The 16,973-nt window shown below is 28.4% G+C and overlaps 1 protein-coding gene across 2 annotated transcripts; it reads left to right on the top strand.

Moving 5' to 3' along the window:
- The first annotated feature begins 1,569 nt into the window (after positions 1 to 1,569).
- Positions 1,570 to 14,125, top strand: LOC124425522. 2 transcript variants are annotated; one of them, XM_046965971.1, is made up of 5 exons: positions 1,570 to 1,789; positions 2,047 to 2,125; positions 6,770 to 7,051; positions 7,239 to 7,387; positions 13,225 to 14,125. In XM_046965971.1, the coding sequence occupies exons 3-5, from the start codon at positions 6,958 to 6,960 to the stop codon at positions 13,402 to 13,404; spliced, it is 423 nt and encodes a 140-aa protein (XP_046821927.1). In that variant the 5' UTR covers positions 1,570 to 1,789; positions 2,047 to 2,125; positions 6,770 to 6,957; the 3' UTR covers positions 13,405 to 14,125. The 2 variants fall into 2 exon arrangements, with proteins under 2 accessions (XP_046821927.1, XP_046821928.1); XM_046965972.1 differs by lacking the exon at positions 2,047 to 2,125.
- Positions 14,126 to 16,973: the final 2,848 nt, after the last annotated feature.

Here is a 16,973-nt window from a genome sequence, read left to right as displayed (position 1 = left end):
CAATGTCATCAGACTTTAAATTCTTCTTGAGCTATCCAGTTTTTTTCATATAACAATTCTGTATGTGTGTTTATATATATATATTTATATGTATATATATATATATATATATATATATATATATATATATATATGTAATATATAATAGATGATTTTCAGACAATACGAAAGATGACGATTTTTTTTAAGCTGGACACTTAAATTATTTTTTTTCTTTATTTTTTTATTTTATTATTTTGTTTCTTTCGTATTTTTTTTTTACGTAGTAAGGTAAAATTTATCGTTGAAAAATATAAAATAAAGGTCATCAAGATTATTTAAAAGATTTAAGAAAAATAATTGAACGGTTTTATACTAGAATTTATGTATACAATATCTTTTATGAGATTACTATTACACATTGGTGATATTATTTGAGATAATTATTATGATGAGTTATGGTTCATTGATATCGTATATATGAATCGTACGTACGATTTTTTTTGATAAATTGTCAGGATAAAAATGTTTAAATGTGTAAAACCTATGCGATTCACATAAACACAATAGCTATGTTTCAACGATGAGGTCACTTTTGTCACGAAAAAGTTTTAAATCCTCGAAAAAACATTTCTTTTTATTTTTTTTTTCTTTTTTTTTCCACGAATCAACCACAGGAATTTCAAATCCATGAGAATATTTTCCTTAGTAAAATTGGCTACGTTTCATAAAGTTTCAAATGAAATCCTCTAAACTTCGCTAAACATTTCAGGAGAGACATTAAAAATCTTCCAAAAGTATATTACTGGTTTTTAAAATTATCAAACAGTTTAGAGAATTTAAATCTTCTGAATAGAAAAAAAATTTTTGCTTTTATATATTTGAATTTAACGTAGAGTACAAAATGGTTGAGAAATTACTATTTAAGTGGAAAGCGTTAAAGAGGTAATTATCAGTTTAAAAAAATTATTTATATATATATATATATATATATATATATATATATATAAATGAAATTATTTTTTATATTAAATATTAAAAAATATTCATTCACCATTTTTTATTTTGATTTAATTTGTTTCTTTGAACAATTTTCATTCAACTTTATATTTTCGAATAATTTCAAATTTATTATTACTCATTCACTACTTTTGACAACTTATTAGGATACGCTTAAAAGAGAAAAAAGAAAAAAAAGAAAAAAAAAGAAAAAAGAAAAATAAAAGAATACATTTTTTTTATAATTTTTCCAACAACCTGAATAACTTTGCCAATATTTCTCTTTCATTTCACTTATTATTCTTAACATTTTCCTCTTCAAAGAATACATATTTTTGTAAAATAAAAAGATCTTCTATGATAGAAGTTTAACGAAAGAGAAAAAAATTAGATTGAAATATCGATGACCTTGAAAGAGGAAAATATCACAGAAAGTATAGTTTCCGGTTGCAGGAGCTGCGCCTTTTTCGTTTCATTCTCGTTCCACTTTGTCGTTGGTGGTGGTGGTGGTGTTGGTGATGTTAGTGATAGTACAGTGGTAATGGTGAAGGTAGTGGTAGTGGTGGTAGGTGCGTTGCGCTTCACTTAGGGGGTGGCTTTGACGTTGGCGCCGAGGAGGCGTGCAGAACGTGTTCGATCGACCCAAGTACCCGCGGTGGTCCCCGCACTCTCACTGCGACAGAGTTTAGTCAGTCGGTCGGAGGCTTCCACCGAGGATACGCGCGCGCATGCAGAACGATATATCAACCCTTAGCGAAAACGCATACGCATATAAATACATACATACGGATATACATACATATATAAATACGTACGTACACATACATATAGATATTACTCAAAATTTTCGAACAAAAACAATCTTTTTTAATGTGTTTTAACACGTTCTTTAACGTGTTATATTCGAAACGCGCGCGACGGAATTAGGAAGTAGAAAAAGATTTCCTCGTTGAGAAAAAGTTGTGTTTATATATATATATATATATTTCCTCTTTTTTACTTTCTCACTTGTTCTTTTTTGTTTTTTGTCATACCGCTTATTTATTTCGTATTTTCTTCTATAAAAAGTATTCTTGAAAATCGTTGGGCACATGGGCACGAACTGACCCACGAGGAATGCAGAAAGCACGATGACGTTTGGACCTGGGTAAGCCTTTGTTGACATTCTCATTGATGGTATGAAATTAATACTCACATCGAACTCTCTTACTCGTTTCATTTTATGTTACGTGTCCATCCACGGATCTTGAATGGGATTTGATAGATTTGATTTTAATCCTCCGCCTTCGAATACCATTAATTATTAATCTCTCTTAATTTTCTTTCAGTAGAATACACATGCGTTAAATCGATTTATTGAATCATATCATTCATAATTTCTCGAATCATTTACTGTTTTGTCCAATAGTTTTTTTCTTTATTTCTTTTCTACTTTTAGATGCTTATCGCTCCGTCCAAAACAGTCTGTTCTGTTTATTGTCGATGTTTTTTTTTTAGATATAAAAGGACGTTGACACAAATGATAAAAGTATATAAAACTTTTCACGAGTATTTACTTAAAAATATTTATTTTCGTTTATAAACTTTTTGATATTACTGATAATATCGATGATATTTGCTTAAAGTAATTTAAATGAGTATCTCTTCTTCTCTCTCTTTCTCTCTCTCTTTTCTGAGTTTATTTAGTACAATAAAAATATCTTTTATATACTATATAAGCATTACATAGATATGAAAAAATCAATGTATTATATTCATTTGATTCCGTATATACGAGTAATTTCAAAGTACTGTATAATTAAATTCTTTTAATGTTATTTCAATAGTCATTATTCAAGGCATTTCTGTAAATTAATTTTATCAACTTTAAACAGAGAAATTGATCCTTTCGTAATATGAATCCTATGATCGTTTCGTTGCTTATTTAGACGTAAACGATGCATTCTATAAGCTTTTCAAAGCTTGTTATCCATCAAAATAATCTACATTCTACATTGTGTTATTAGAGTTCGCGTGTACTAGCTCGTGTTTCTCGCCTATCACCCTTATTTTTCTTATCGGTACACGCTATACTTTCATTCTCATTTTTCCTCGTAACACAGTAAATAATCGTGTTTCTTTGTACACCACGTGAAAGAAGTCTGCTACCAAATTTAGGTCGTTCTAATGATTTTGATTTATTGATAATGATGATAGTAGTTCTACAAAATGATCTCTAGATTTTCAAAAAGTATATTTGTAGATAAAAAAAATTATATATATATATTTTTTTTTCTTTTTTTTCTAGAGTCAATAAAGTGCTCTGAAATTGTAAAAACTATAACGTTCATTGTAGTATTCTTTTTCTTCTTTTTCTTGAAAATGTCATTACAATATTACTTAGAGTCAACGAAGTTTCGTAATTGTTTATTCATTACGATATTTCTAATAATATTTTATTAGAATATTATCAAAATTGACAACAGTATTTTGAAATAAATTATCATCGTATATCTCTTCAAATTGATATGTGCGAACGATTTATGAATAATAAATAGGTCACATAAAACAATTATAGCAATTTGTTTGTTCAAAAAGAAACAAAAAATTAAAAAGAAAATAAAAACGAAATAAAAAAATTACAAATAGAAAAGAGAAATAAAAACAATACTATTCTCATTCAAAAATGAGAAATGTATGAATATTTTTAAAAATCGTTCCAGAGTTGTTCTCCAAGAAAAAAAAAGATTAAAATCGATTGAATTCAAAACGACGCAACGTTAGTAAGATGACGCTTTGAAGTAACTTGTCGCATCAAAGTTTGTTGGAGATTGAAATTTCGTTTGCGGAACACATTGAACTTGATTTCGAGCCTCGTCATTCGTAGCTGTCGCTATACGAACACGTTGATTGCATATTCTCTCTCTCATGAAATGAAAAAGTTTGCGTGTATGCATGTGAATGAGAGAGAGAGAGAGAGAGAGAGAGAGAGAGAGAGAGAGAGAGAGAGAGAGAGAGAGAGAGAGAGAGAGAGAGAGAGAGAGAGAGAGAGAGAGAGAAAGCAGAGTAAATGAATAGAAATCTCGAAGCAATGAGATGAAGTATTTTCTGATGGTTTAAACGGTAATAAAATGAAAAGTGGACATAATGGGTTTCACATAATACACATGCACGCACGTATGTACACCCACATATATCCACGCATGTTTGATCTTATGAGAAATACAAAACACCTCCGAAATCAGGGGATGTAAACAATATATACGGCCTCGAGAGTAAACACATTTTCTTATCCGTTTCACCGCACTCAAATAATCGTGACGTACCAACATAGACGTGATTGTATACCCGCTCAATGTATGTATGTATACGTATATAAGCTTATAGCACATTGCATATTCCTTAACGCGAATTCTAAATCGAGTTTAATCATTCGAGAGAATTTCGACCTTCTTGAAAGTTTAATAGAGATCGATAAATACTACAATTCACTTTCAATGAATATTATTTTATAACAGACAAATAAATAAATAAATGATAATCTTAGTTTCTATTTTTTTTTAATAGAAAATTTTCTATTATTTTGTTTAAAATTTTCATTTCGCTTAATGTAAAATTTCGCTAAATATCGTACAGACTTATTTGTGAATAAACATAATGGATATATTCAAATTTTTGTGAAAAAAAAGTTTCAACCCTTTAACATGTAAAGTGAAATGGAAATTTTTTTCATTTCACTTGCGCTAATGCAAAATGAAGAAAAAAAGGAAAAGAAAAGAAAAAAAAATTTATTACTTTGGTTTCCCTACGTGTTTTCCTATAGCTGGCAAATCTTTGAAAACTTCGTATATGTATGTATCTACATGCATACGTACTCTTGTCTATATAGGTCGATCCATAAACGATGGATCGCATCTTTCGACTATCTATATCGAGATTCCTTTAGAAAATTTATTGTTGAGAACGGCATTCACTATACATTCCTTGTGCATATATACGTATATATATATGTGTGTGTACATATGTCTATGTATTATATATTTTTGGCAAACTTCACTGAAATTGACAGTCTTGCGTAGTGATCGATCGAAGAAATACTAGAGACTTCGTGACCTTTGTTAGTTATTTCAACGTACTTTTTACAATGTTCTCGTGTAATATTCCGTTCCGTGTAATGAAAAATTACTGCGATAAAAAAGTCAGAGGGAAAAATTTCTATATTTATTCAATATAAACACAACTCAGTTTTTAGTTTGGAAATAAAATTTTTACTTAAATATTTATATTTCTCATTATATGAATTCTCTCTCTCTCTCTCTCTTTCTCTCTCTCTCTCTCTTGTTTAATTCCGATTATTAATAATCCATATTGTATTTATATATAATATGGATTACATTTACCCACTTTATATCATATTATGCGACGTTACGAAAATGTCATTATAGTCACGTTGTTTGTCACAGTAGACTAACTTGGAAACTTCTATCGATAGTTACATCTTCTTACCGAGAAAAAGAGTTGGAAAGTTTTTTCGATTACGGTGAGAGATAAAAAATAAAAAAACAAATAAAAAAGAAGTAAATAAATAAATAAAAAAAATCAAAATTAAAAAAATGTCTCGAATCTTCTCTCTAGAATTGATTTTAGATTGGAGTTCGATGCGTGTCGAGTTAAAAATGACTAAAAAGGAAAAGGAGAAAAAAGAAAAAAAATAAGAAGAAGAAAAATAAAAAAAAGGAAAAGAAGAAGAAGAAAACGACGAAAATAAAACAGAAAGAAATAGTTTTGCATAATATTATTTTTACGTTTCAAAGCTCGTTACTACGTTCGCAAGATACTACAAGTAGTTTCGAAGAGTCAGTGTTAAGATGAGAATTATTTATCAACTCTTGTTGCTTTTGTAAGGTACATCTTCAAATACAGCCCCAAAGAAGTCATCTTTTTCGTGATAAAAGTCAAAACTTCGTTTTTAATTAGTAAACTTGCGCCTAAGTAGCGGAGAAAAGGGTGCTTTTACACTTCTTCCTTTTTCTTTCTTTCTTTCCTTCTTCTTTTATTTTTTATTTTTTTTTTTATTATTCATATTATACAGAAGATTGGCAGTTCAGTCAGTCAACTGTAAAGTGTGCTAACGATGTAAAGAGAACAAAAAGAAGCACTTAACACATGGTTAAATTTATATAGATATCCTTTACGTTACGTAGATTTCGAAATTCACTGTATCGGAAGACATACAATTAAATTTGTGATCATTCGTTTGATCAATCTAAATGTCAGATTTTATTGGGTAATTATGTTGGTTCGTAAATAAAAAAAAGAAAAGAAAAGAAAAGAAAAGAAATTCCAAAGTTTAGAAAGAAAATGAAAATACGAATGTATTATAAATGCTAATGCATTATATATAGGTTGATCGGTTACGAATAATATTATTATTTCATTAGAATAATTATTGTTCGATTATTGTTTCTCAATACTGACATTTATTCATTAATTTAAATAATAAAAATTCAATTGTATTTTCAACGAAGGAATAGGGAATAATTTCGTGACCTTTATTCGTTCGAAACGCAACTCGGTCTTGGTCATTATCTTATCCCGCGAATTTCTACTCGTTTGCTACGTGTTACCTCATGAAAAGGAATTCCAAGCAATCATCAAGCATTAAAGCTCGAATGACGTCGAATAACTATGATCTGCTCGATTCTAAGAAACTAAGCTCTGTATATCCGTATATTCATATGTATTATGAAATACCCACGCGAAAATCTATCGAGTACTAAGGATGACGAATGTATCCTGATTCTTTGTCTAGGCAATATGTTCCTTCCTCCAGTAGTACGCTCACGGAGGTCGCTAAAATAGAAGTTCGCGGTTTTGCTGATTGCTAAACTTCGATATACCACGTTCAAAACTTGGATATTTTCTTTTGTGAAAAAATAAAAAGAAGAAGAAGAGAAGGAGGAAGAAAAAAGAAGCAGAAAAAGAAAAAGAGGAACGACGATGAAAATGAGGATATCTTCGAAATTACGAGTCAACATTCTCCTTGGTTGGATCTTTTATCTCTTCACGTTCCTTCTCCTTCCATTGCGAACAAGTAAGTGACTAATGATGATCTACAAAATATTATGATATAAACATTAAACGTATTTTACCTACAGATGAGGGATATACATAAATTAATTTTTCGAAAGTAAAACTCTCAATGTTATTTGACGGATGTTACGTCAATCTAATCGATCCCTTTTGTTATCAAGATAAGACGGAGAAATATTTGATTATAGGTGCTCTCGAGGAGAACTGTACCGATTTCCAAGGTGGAACTGTTAGACATGGACTGCTTTATGTGCCGGGACCTGCGGTTTGTAGCTTGTGCGTCTGTTATCATTCGGAGCCGATGTGGTGCCAGGCTATATACTGTACACCACCATATGTAAGTAATCGAAATTTTCCTAGTCTCATTACAAATTTCATTATAACAGTATATTTCTTAACGATTGTCATCATTTGTCATCTCAAAGATGTATATACATAAAGTTCTTATAGCGATATAAAGTGCATATAAGTTTTATAAATGGCTCTATAATGTACATAAATAATTTATAGATAATAATTTGTTTTCTCGAACGTACAAATTGATTGTAAGCGTGAACATTTTACTTTTTTTTCTTTTTATTTTTTTTTTTAATAAATTCTCATAAAAGAGACGATCGATGAATGGTGATTGCAAAGTTTAGTTAATAAGTTTTAGGATTTTTTATTCAGAAAAAGGAAAAAGAAGAGGGAAAGTATGGAGATAAAATCAAAATGATTTCCTTTAACGGAGGAAAATTCACGAACGATAAAATGATTCCGGTATACCAAATGGTTCTAACGCAGGGCTTTCAAATAAATTGTTTTATGTCCGTGCGAAGCCGATATAGCAAAAGAATTTCAATATTTGCGCGAATATTTTTTACCTGATAAATCAATTATTAGGGGGACCAGAAAGTAATGTCGTTTCTGCGCATGTCGATATTTAATTGTAATTAAAAATAAAAACTTGTTAAAAATTTATTAGTTTAAATTTAATTTAAGAAAGCGACATTACTTTCCGGTCTCCCTTATATTATAATTGCTCTACTACACTTATATACCCGATATATATCGTATATATATATATATATATACAATTATTCAGTTCGATATCAACGGAAAAGTAAATTTATTCTTTTATGTTTTTTTTTGTCTGTTTGTTTAATGCATTATTACGAAATAATAACAAAATATGTACGAAGACCATTAAAAACGAGCATATTATAATAATTTATGTAATACCTATTGTATATTTTCTTATTCTTATCTACGAGTTATTTTTTACTAAATTTAAGGGATTATTGTCAGCGAGTCAAATTACAAAGAAGAAAAGAAAAACAATAATAATAATAATAATTATATGTCTATAAATCCCTAATAATAATAATAATAAAAATAAAGATGAATTAGAACGGAATATAAAACATAAACGGAATTAGTATTTTAATTTTAATCTCACAATGAGAAATTTACTTCTCTTAGAATACTTAATAACTTCATGATTCTAAACGTCCGATTTTTTCTTTATACATCTTCCGGAATGCCATTTGAATTAGAGCAACATGGTGTGCGCATGTATACATATGTATGTATATATGTACATGATCAGGTTTATGAATATTGATAATAAAATAGAATATTAAAAACAGACTGACAAACTCGACGTGACGTCCTTTTGGCCACGTTCGATATATTACATTTGGAATAGAGTATAGTCGGTAATAACGATGCTAGTTCTATCATAAAACGCGCGTGTGGCCCTTGCTCATTTTTCCTTCTTCGATCGCAACCTGGCATGATTTTCTGCGATAAAAAGAAAGGTAAAAAAGAAAAAAAAAATACCCTCTACTGCCGAGGTCAATATCGAGTACTTACTATGTAAAATTGTTAAACGGTTTTACTCTACTTTCCATTCGTTTTGTGTTTCTGTTTTTCTTTTTCTTTTTTTCTTCCTTTTATTTATTTTCTTTTGCTATGTTTTTTCTTCTTTTTCTTTCTTTCATTTTTTTTTTCATTCGATCAAACGACGCGTCATTGTTACGTAGTAAAGTATTTAAATAAGAGGAAATAATCCTTATCGTTAAGGAAGTCAGTTTAAGAATCAAAAGTGTAACTCTTATTAACGCGTTACCTTCGAGCGGAAAAGTTCTGCACACAGCGAAATGCTACATCGTTTGTTGGAAATTAAGTTCAGGGACAGAACGTTTCGCGGGCGTTTTTTCCTTTCCTTTCTCTCTCTCTTTCTCTCTCTCTCTCTCTGTATCTCTATCTCACTTGCTCGTTCTCAGTACCTTTTTATTCGTTTTTAATTGCTCGCAAACACGTAAGTATATATATAATTATATATCTCGCTACAAGGAGTTTCACACTTTCAGTTGAGAAAATGCGGAACTGCGACATCAGATTCGTTATATTTGTATATATATATATATATATATATATACGTATGTGTATATATATACAAACATAACGAACGCATATATATACACATATGTGTAGATATAGGTATGTATAATATATATATATATATATATATATATATATATATATATATATATATATATATATATATACATGATGAACGATGTGTGTACAAAAAATTGGAAAAATACGATTATAAAAATTAATTAAATTTATGAAAAATTTTATATTTCAATACGATGGACGTGGTAATGAATAGTTATATATTCAATTAAAAGGTATCACGATATATATATATACTTAATATGTGACCTATGAATAGACATTAATGTGTGCGACCATTTTGTAGGAAAAAAAGAAAAAAGAAAAAAAATAAAGAAAAAAAGTGATTCTACGTTACACGTCCTGTTTCATGTGATATTGGCCTCGGAATGTCAGAGTTTATACATAAATTCCTTGTTAGCTCGTTAACGAATAAAATTTAATTCGAGTTGCATCCTCACGAAAGCCTTTCACTATCCTACCGGATAAATTTAGAGTAACAATGAATTTTACAGAACGACCCATCTATTTTTGGACTAATTTAATTGACGACAAACAATTTTAACATCTTGACATCTCGACTTTCTTATTTTGTTAAAGTTAAAAAAAATTTCGTAATCCAAATATACTTATGTATATATATATATATATGTATACATAGGTATATTTATTGATATAAATTTGAGTTGATAGGTACTTCCGTTATATATAAAATATCGGTAAAATAACTATAATATATAAACTGTGAAATAATAAGGATCTGTCGATCGAAGATTCGTTTTTAAACGTTCCCGTTAATGTCGATAAAGATATATCTATATGAGGTTTCTTTTAAAGTCGTTCAAAAGTGGATTACATACATATGTACATTGTTTACACGAAACGCGTTTCGATATGGCTACGTAATCCGGAAAATAATATTCTTACGACAGGATTACTCGACGCGAACAAAAAGTAGATATAATATAATCAATCTAATCAGTTTGGTGAAGCCTAACTATTAATTTTATCACGAACGTCCGTGACTTTTTTTCATCGTTTGTATAATTAAGATAAAATAATGATGACGATATTACGAATGCAATTTATTTCTCAATTTCGTATATTTAATATATATTTTTTCTCTCTCTCTTTCTCTCTCTCTCTTTCTCTCTTTCTTTCTCTTTTTTTCTTTCTTTCTCATTTAATTTTATAAGGTTTAAAATCTCTACAATCATTATGTAAACTTAATTCGTCGATGTAATAATCGTTATAATCATAGTAAGTTTCCTCTTTCTAAATAGAAAATAAGATTATTTATGATTTGTGCTAATGTCGTTACCAAGGAGGAGTTTAAAACGGTTGATAATCGCTTTATTGAATTTTCTCTTAATGTGACATCTTCGAGTTGTCGTATAACAAGATGTTTTCATCCAATGTAAATCCGTTTAACCGTCAATGAAAAGAAAGGATAAAAAAGGAAAAAAAAGGAAAGATAAAAATTTTTTTTCTTGACCTTCAAAGACATCCTATTATATTTTTTACCACTTTTTCGAATTGGCGTTTAGTTGATATTGTTATTCTTATTGAAATGGACGGAATTTCATGAACGTGGTATACCATGAATAACGATAATATGAGAGGTCCTCGTTAAAATTTCAATGAAAAATAATGGAAAAAGAGAGAGGAGGAGGGGAGTTATATTTTAATTATTTTATTTTGACGAATTCATAGATAGACGAATTTTTTCGTTAATTGTGTTCCCTCTTTTATCTTTTTCATATCTCTTATTTTATATATTAAAAGCATCAAGTCCGATAGAAAAAGAATAATATTTACAAATTGGTATTATCAAAAAATGTTAAATCTATTTGCTGTAAAATTTGTCGAATATACATATAACTACCTGATTCACTTTTTCTTTCCTAATTTTTTTTCTATTTATTTCTTCTTTTATTTGGTTAAATTATGTCTATTTATTTTATCTAGTTATTTAAATATTTTCAAATGCATATTTCCAAATTTATTATATTTCATTAAAATCTTTAGATCTGTATTCGAAATAAAATTGACAAATATAGAAGAATTATTCATCTAATATTGTAGGATAAAAGTAAATAAAGTAATTTTATTAAGATATTAACTAGCCGTTCATGTAAATTCTATAGAATTATTTTTTAGCTTTGTGTTAAACAACAACAATAATAATAATAGTAGTAGTAATAATAATAATAATAATAATAACAATAGTAATAATAATAATAATAATAATAATAATAATAATAATAATAATAATAATAATAATAATAATCAGAATAATAATCAGAATAATAATAATAATAATAATAATAATAATAATAATAATAATAATAATAATAATAATAATGACGAATAAACTCTGTGAGTTACAATATTCGTATACATTGTACGCTCGCTTTTCATTTTATTTCGTTATATGATATTACGAGCGTTTATTTGATTCCTTTTCGTTTCTACATTTCGGAATGACGGTGAAATACTCGGAAGATGAAAAAATTATTCGATTTAATACAGAACTAATTTTTATAAAATAAAACGATAACAAAAGGAGTAACTTTTATTTCTTTTTCAATTTGTTGATGTAATTTTCTAATGTGTCGTAAGAAAGAATTTAAGAAAATGATCAAAAAAGAACAAAAATAGAATAAATGAAAGATAAAAAAAAGAAAAAATAAAAGAGTGAAATCGATTTCACGAGTCTAAGCAATACGAAGATGAAACTAATTATTTACTATTGTTTTAAGAGAACTAAAGGAAACTAGTCGACTTTGTCACGAAGAAAGACAAGGATGAGTAAATGAAGGTCGTGTTACTTAAAGGGATCGACTTAATTTCCGTAAAACAAGTCGTTGGAAGCCAAGCGAAACGAAAGCCTCGAATTACTGCGGATGAATCACAGAACCGTAGCTTTAGGAATGACGTGATTGTTAGCAAGCACAACTCTTTTTTGAGATAATGTGGACAATGATACACACACACACACACACACACACACACACATGTATATATATGTATATAGTTATGTGCACTCTCTATTATATAGTTTATATAAATTATGGGTATCAATTTAATAAGATTTCTATCGGTTGAATTGATCGTAAAATGGCTTTATTAAGAGAAATTATTTTATTAGAAAACTCCGACGTTTCTAATTGGTCTTTAGAATATTTTTTGTCTCAAGATTATTTTTTCAAGAAAAAATTTTAACGAGAGCAATAGTAAAAAGTTTTTATATTAATTAATTAAAAGTTGTTAAACGAATGTCGCAATCAATCATGTCATGTTCAATTCACGTTTCTTTTTTACAGGTAAGTATAATATAACGTACCCGAATAAAGTTAATTTTAAGATAAGGTACTGACAATTCAACGGTAAAATGTCAGAACATTAATAACACTGAAAGTGAAGTATAGGCTCTCGGCCAAGTATCTTAACGTTACTTATTAGTTATATATATATATATATATATATATATCTTATATATATATAGACATTGCCAACGACGTCTTTAGATAAAAGAGAAAATATAACGCATTTCGTACATGCAAGAATTTTAAGGATATTATTTAAAAATATTCCTAGTTCAAAATGAAATCATATCTCATCTACTCTTCATTTATTTTCATAACTATTCATTAAGAAAAATTAAAATAATTAATAATAAACTGTTAATCGAGGATTACTATCGTCCCAAAATCAATTTTTTTTTCTCAGAAATGCAAGAAATTCCGTGTTGGCGAGCGGTGTTGCGAGTTCGAGTGTTTGGACGATGTGGACGATACACTGGATTGGAGCGGTCCGGATTTGATAATAGTCGACGGATCATCCAGAATACATGATCAAGGAGTATTCTGGTTGACGATTTCTCTCGTCGCCCTTCTCTTCCTGCCCTAGTTCCGAGATCAATGGCCTTCCGTTGCTCCTGTTCTTGCTCTTGCTGCTATCTATTAAACGCGATTATATCTGATTTAATCCGTTTCTATTACATCGAAAAAAATAATACAGCAAATAGTCAAAGATTTGATCAACGATCATGATATGCGATCATGCGAGTGCCGTCGGGTCGCCATTTTTCACGACGTGAATCTAATCTTTAAATTGTATGACGATTTTTTGATCGACGAATTAAAAAGAATGAAAGAAAGAAAGAAGTTAGCTCATAAAGACATCTTACCATTGATCGATCGATCGAAAGAAAGAGAAGTATCAGAGAAAATTTTTTTCCAAATATTTTTCTCATCTTCGACAAGGAAGGAAGGTGCATATATGGAGGAAGAAATGAATAAAAGACCGTGCGACAAATTTATTAGATGACTTTAATTAGTCGGTTTATTCGCATGAGATTTGTGCGTTAGCCAAGAATGATATTACAATAAATAAAGGGATGTAACTTGTGAATGATTAAAAAAGAAAAAGAAGAGGTAAAAAGAAGAAAGAAAACAGAATATCGTTTCTAAAGCCGTCTGATCGTTTGTATACGATGCATTAGTTAGAACCGATCTGTGATTAGATGCAAAGTGATGTCCCCGAATATATATATATATATATATATATATATATATATATATATATATATATACATATACACACATATACACACACATGCATACACACATGCATACACACATGCATATACACATATACATACATTACATATATACATAGGATATATACATACATATATATAATTTAGAATTTTCTTATACATAAATATCTCCAGATACCTATCGTCTCTTTTTTCAATATATTAAATAATAATCTAGATTTTAGATAGACGAAATTAAATCGCCCTTCAAGTGTCGTTGAAGTGAAGATACAATGAGGGATAGAAGAGAAAAAAAATATATTATCGAAAAACAGAAAGGGAAGTAGTAGTTCGCTGAGACCGCTGGCTATAAATCGATCGATCCTGAAGGACTCTTTTTTCTTTTTTTCTTTTCTTGAATTTTTTCTCGAGCATCTGTCTTTATCAGGAAACTTAGAAAGCTTTTAATTATTTTTCGCAAGACTTCAAAGGAAAAAATTGATCGTGATTATTATATAATGTCACGCTTCGCGATTTTTTTTATTTTTATATATATTTTTTGTTTAACGCTTCAATATAATTTGAATACGTTAATATTTATATTAAAAATTGTTACGAGCTATCACAACCCGGCCAACTACCTGTCTACTTCAAACATACCCAACGAACGTAATACTTTATGTCCTTTCAAACACATAACACAACAATACTGACCGCTACATACTTCACGTAAAACATTATCAATTCAGGAAAAGGATATAAGTACGTTTAGTAGAGTTAAAGAAGAAACGAACATGAGGGAGATGTATTTAGTTTCTTATAATACTTCTGCCGCCATCTTAATGACCATAATGACTTCGAAACTCTAAGTAGTATCAACAGTAGTAATAGCAGTAGTTAATATAAAAATAGTAGTAGTGATAATAATAGTACTAATTGTAGATACAGATGTATTTTGAGCGAAAGAGCGGCATAAAGTCATGAAGGGTGTTCGTCGGAAGTTAAAAAACTTTCATAGTGATCCAAATACAGATAGAGATAGTATTTTCTTATCCAAAAGACGGAAAGAAGTTTCGAGAAAGATATGAATATGTGAGGTGCTCGTTTATATTTTTGTTCGTATAAAAGTTTGATATATCTACGTATAAATGACAGGTGAATCGTCATATATATATGTATATATATATATATACATATATATATATATGTATATATATATACATATATATGTATATATATATATTTATATGTATGTATATATATACATATATATATATATGTATATATATATTTATATGTATATATATGTATATATATACATATATATATTGTAATAAAATTCAACTGTTAGTTATCTCATTCTTTTACGTTTTTTTTTTTTCAAGAATCGATCTATCTATTATAGTTATGTATGTATATATATATGTATGTCTGTATGTGTATTCATATATACATATACATACACACACAGAGGCATATGTATATTGTAATGACCATTTGCTAATTTGAAAAATAAAGGATTGAAAGTAACGATTATAAGATTAGAGGGAGAAAGAAAATTGATGAGAAAATTAACAAATGTATAGGAGGAGTTTAAAAGTCAAAAAAATATATCCTTCTTTAATTACATTCTCGATTCACGGTTAATAGGATATTTCTTCCCTCCATTTCGACTTTAAGGAATACGCTTCGATAAAGAGATCCTTTGACATTCAATTAAATTCATCCTGTGCAATTGCCTAGAGACTTGTAAGATAATAAATTAAGTACTTTTCGTTATTTTATTGAATGAATATATCCAAGATCAGAAAGGATTTTAAGGCATATCGATAAAGATTTATAAGCGAAATAGAGCTTTAATTAATGAAAAGTATTGTAAGGAAATGTACATTATATTTTAATACTCATATACGTAGTACGGTGTTGTAAAGGATGCTTTCTATTCCTTATTTATTTTAACATTTTGGCAAATACACACACATATACACATCTTTGTAACACTTTCGTATTTTATTTTTTCAATTACGAAAATGATGAAGTATTTTGAAGATGGATTGTATATGAAATGTGGTGTATTGTTATATTGCACCGTCTCGTTTTACTATCTTCTTTCTTTTTTTTTTGAAAGTGTGCACGCGCGTTTGTATGTATGCGTGAAATGTACGAAGGATGCAAATTTTGTAACGTATTTACGATCGTATTTTCTCGAAAAGAATAAGATTTAAGAAAGGAAACGTTTTTATTATAATTGGTCGATCTAACAAATAACATGGTAACATGAATTAACAATGAGGTCGTGTTCAAATTAATATTTACATCGTATAAGTTGAATAGCGTCCAGGACCAAGTAAATTTCTAAGATATTATAAAATTTAATTTTTTCCCCTTCCATTTATCTTTATTTCTTAATGACATAGATATATTTTTTTTAATTCGTTTAATCGTTGGATATTATATACATGCGTATATTAATCTTTACACTTGTCCGACCTTGCTCTTATTAAAGGTATTTAATTAGTCGACACTTAAAAAAAAAGAAGAAAAAAGAAAAAAAATAAACAAATTGAAGAAAAAAAATAAACAAAAAGAAGAAAAAAGAAAAAAAATAAACAAATTGTTTTTATATGTAAAACTATATAATATATAATCTCTTGAATATTATGCATGCTTGTACTTTTGCAAGGATCATCGAGTTAACGTGTGATGTAATTTAAATGTGCGAGTAATATGAAATTGTAATATTTCGTATAAAATTTAATCAAATTTTGATCTTTTACGGTCTTAAAATAAATCAAATTAATCTTAAGGAGATAATAATGAAAAATTCATATTAATTTTCTAGATCAAGTGAATTAAAAAATTTTATGTTGAATTTATGTCTGAAATAATCACGAATATGTCACTTTTTATATATCTCGTACATATGTTCCGTCACACG

The sequence above is a fragment of the Vespa crabro genome, chromosome 7 (assembly GCF_910589235.1).
Source record: "Vespa crabro chromosome 7, iyVesCrab1.2, whole genome shotgun sequence".
Lineage (NCBI taxonomy): Eukaryota > Metazoa > Arthropoda > Insecta > Hymenoptera > Vespidae > Vespa > Vespa crabro.
The sequence above is the reverse complement of the archived record's forward strand: the minus strand, read 5'-3'. Positions and strand labels throughout refer to the sequence as shown.

Excerpts from the sequence above, each read along its gene's own strand:
- LOC124425522 (XM_046965972.1), top strand. The coding sequence starts at position 6,958 with ATGAAAATGAGGATATCTTCGAAATTACGAGTCAACATTCTCCTTGGT. Across the intron at positions 7,052-7,238 it reads TCTCCTTCCATTGCGAACAA|GTGCTCTCGAGGAGAACTGT; the intron begins GTAAGTGACTAA and ends ATTTGATTATAG. Across the intron at positions 7,388-13,224 it reads TATACTGTACACCACCATAT|AAATGCAAGAAATTCCGTGT; the intron begins GTAAGTAATCGA and ends TTTTTTTCTCAG.